Below are 2,285 nucleotides of genomic sequence, written 5' to 3'. Positions count from 1 at the left end.
GACAAAATTAACAGGACTTAAGAAGCAAAGAACTCCCACTCATCTGGGCGAACCACTTCTAACTATCCCCATGCTGCTGATCACATGTATGGTGTATATGTGTACACCGTTATATGTTATAGACCGTGATAGACAGTTTGCTCCAGGAAAGTTAGAATGAACTTGTGACTTTCAATGAGCATCATTATTCCACAATACTGTGAAATTCGGGAAATTATGTAATCATTTAATCACAATTAAAAAGAAAAACCCTCGGGGAAGGTAGCGAGGGAAGGGATGGTGGGGGGAAAACAATGGAGGGGGTAACAATGCTCAATAGGAAGTGTACTCATTACCTTGCTCATGTGGCTGTAACCCTCTCTATAGTACCTTTACAATAAAAAATTTAAAAAGAAGAAAGCCATGGTCAGTCTTACATGAGCTATAGTGCTCATTCAGACACGAGATGTTAGTGTTCTGCCCTGTACAATAGCTCAATAATAATAAATCAACAATATTTTGTGCCCATCCAGGGGTGACAAAAATAAAAATGAAAACAAATGATAACTAAATCAACAATACATATGAAATATAGTGTCTTTAGATAGAAAAATATATAAATCGGTGTTATGGATTTGTCAGTGGATAAAAAACATAGTTGGATAAATATAAAAATGAAAAGAGTACAATATAAGTACAGCCCTGTCTTAGGTGTGTTAATTATTAAACATAAAAAGGCTGAATAGATGACGCCTTCTATTAAACCACGAGCTAGACTTGTTTCACAGCACTTCGCTTAAACCGTTGGTGGGATAGCCATCAATTTTCATGTAATTCATCAATGCTTTGCCTTTTTAAAAACTGATTACGTGCTTACATAAACAAAGACTCTATGTCACCATCACACACCGAATAAAAATGTTAATTCTCCTCAATGAAGACACACTCAGACGCAACTCTTTGGAGTCTGTGTCCGTGTGTCACTTGGCCGACTCCCTGCCCACCTATCCCGAGATCCCTGTCCCCTCGGTCCCAGTGCTCCGGCCGAGCTGGTCCGTCACAACTTCCAGCTCTTTCTACTTTCCGTGGTGCTGAGGAATCCAACCCAGGTCCTCATGCATGTGAGGCAAGCGCTTTACCACTGAGCCACCTTCCCAGCCCTCATTATTAGTTTTAACGCCAGTACTGAAGATAGAACTCAGGGCCTAGATGCTGTTCCTTGGCTTTTCCACTCAGGCCTGGAGCTCTACCACTTGAGCCACAAGTGCCACGTGTGGCTTTTTGGTGGCTCTTTGGAGATAAGAAGTCTCCCTGCAACTCAGGATCCTCGGGTCTCAGCCTCCTGAGTGGCCGGGATGAAAGGTACAAGCTGCAGCAGCTCAGCTTGGACCTTAAGCTTGGCTGGCGCTCCTGGCCGGGGCTGGTACCTACGTAGGCAGGTGCAGGCCAGCCTTGCAGGAGGCTCTTACCGGTAGGGCCTGTTGCTGCAGGATCCTGGGGGCCGACTGGTGCTGGTTCTTCTCCAGCTCTGCCTGCAGCCTGGTGTTTTCAGCCAGCAGCACGGAGGAGAGGTGGGCAGGCAGGTTCTCGCCTGTGGGCAGCAGGTAATCACAGACGCGGGATATGGAGGCGGCTGCCCACGTGGCCAGGGGTGTGTGGGCCTGGGCCTTCCTGCCTCCATGTGTCTGCCCTGCTCTGCCTTGAATGTGCTTCCATTGCACTCCTCCTCTGCTCCACACCCCAGGCGAACACCCAGGACAGGTGTGTCGGTGGTTGTGATGTCTGAGGGAAGGAGTGTCTGGGTGTGGGAGGGGCCTGGGGAGGACGAGGCGGAGAGCCGGCCTTGAGCTAGCCCTTATAAGCACAGCCCTGAGGCCCGAGGCCGCTGCAGCGCACATCATGTTTCCCAAAGGCTTTCCTGGGCGCTCGGTCCTGGTGCAAAGCTGCCAGCCAGCCTGGGGCGCGCGCCGCCAGAGCCCCGGGCATCCCGGCGAGCCAGGCCGAGGCGCGGCCACCCTGTCCACGCCCGGGCCGCGTCCCTTCCACGAGATCCCGTCCCCGGGGGACAATGGCTGGCTGAACCTATTCCACTTCTGGAGGGAGGAAGGCGCCCAGCGCATCCACCACCACCACGTGCGAAGCTTCCAGAAGTATGGCACCATCTATAGGTGAGCACGGGCCCGCGGGGCTCAGCGCTGGGCTCCTCCCCACACAAGGATCTGCCCTGGGTCCCCCCCACAGCCTTCTGGTTTACAGAAGGAAAAGGCCTCAGGGTTTCAGACACTGAAGACTCAGCCTCACCCTGC

The 2,285-nt window shown here is 51.5% G+C and overlaps 1 protein-coding gene across 1 annotated transcript in view; it reads right to left on the bottom strand.

The window, feature by feature from the left end:
- LOC106001882 (coiled-coil domain-containing protein 33-like) overlaps positions 1-2,285 on the bottom strand; it is a gene marked incomplete at its 5' end in the record, with an annotated part of 7,414 nt that overhangs the window by 4,749 nt on the left and 380 nt on the right. The window contains one exon of the mRNA XM_013036832.1: positions 1,449-1,570. Coding sequence (XP_012892286.1) covers positions 1,449-1,570 — 122 coding nt within the window. The remainder of the gene's footprint in view (positions 1-1,448; positions 1,571-2,285) is intronic.

This window comes from Dipodomys ordii, unplaced genomic scaffold (assembly GCF_000151885.1).
Source record: "Dipodomys ordii isolate 6190 unplaced genomic scaffold, Dord_2.0 Scaffold621, whole genome shotgun sequence".
NCBI lineage: Eukaryota > Metazoa > Chordata > Mammalia > Rodentia > Heteromyidae > Dipodomys > Dipodomys ordii.
Note: the sequence above shows the minus strand (reverse complement) of the source record. Positions and strands in the feature narration are given on the sequence as shown.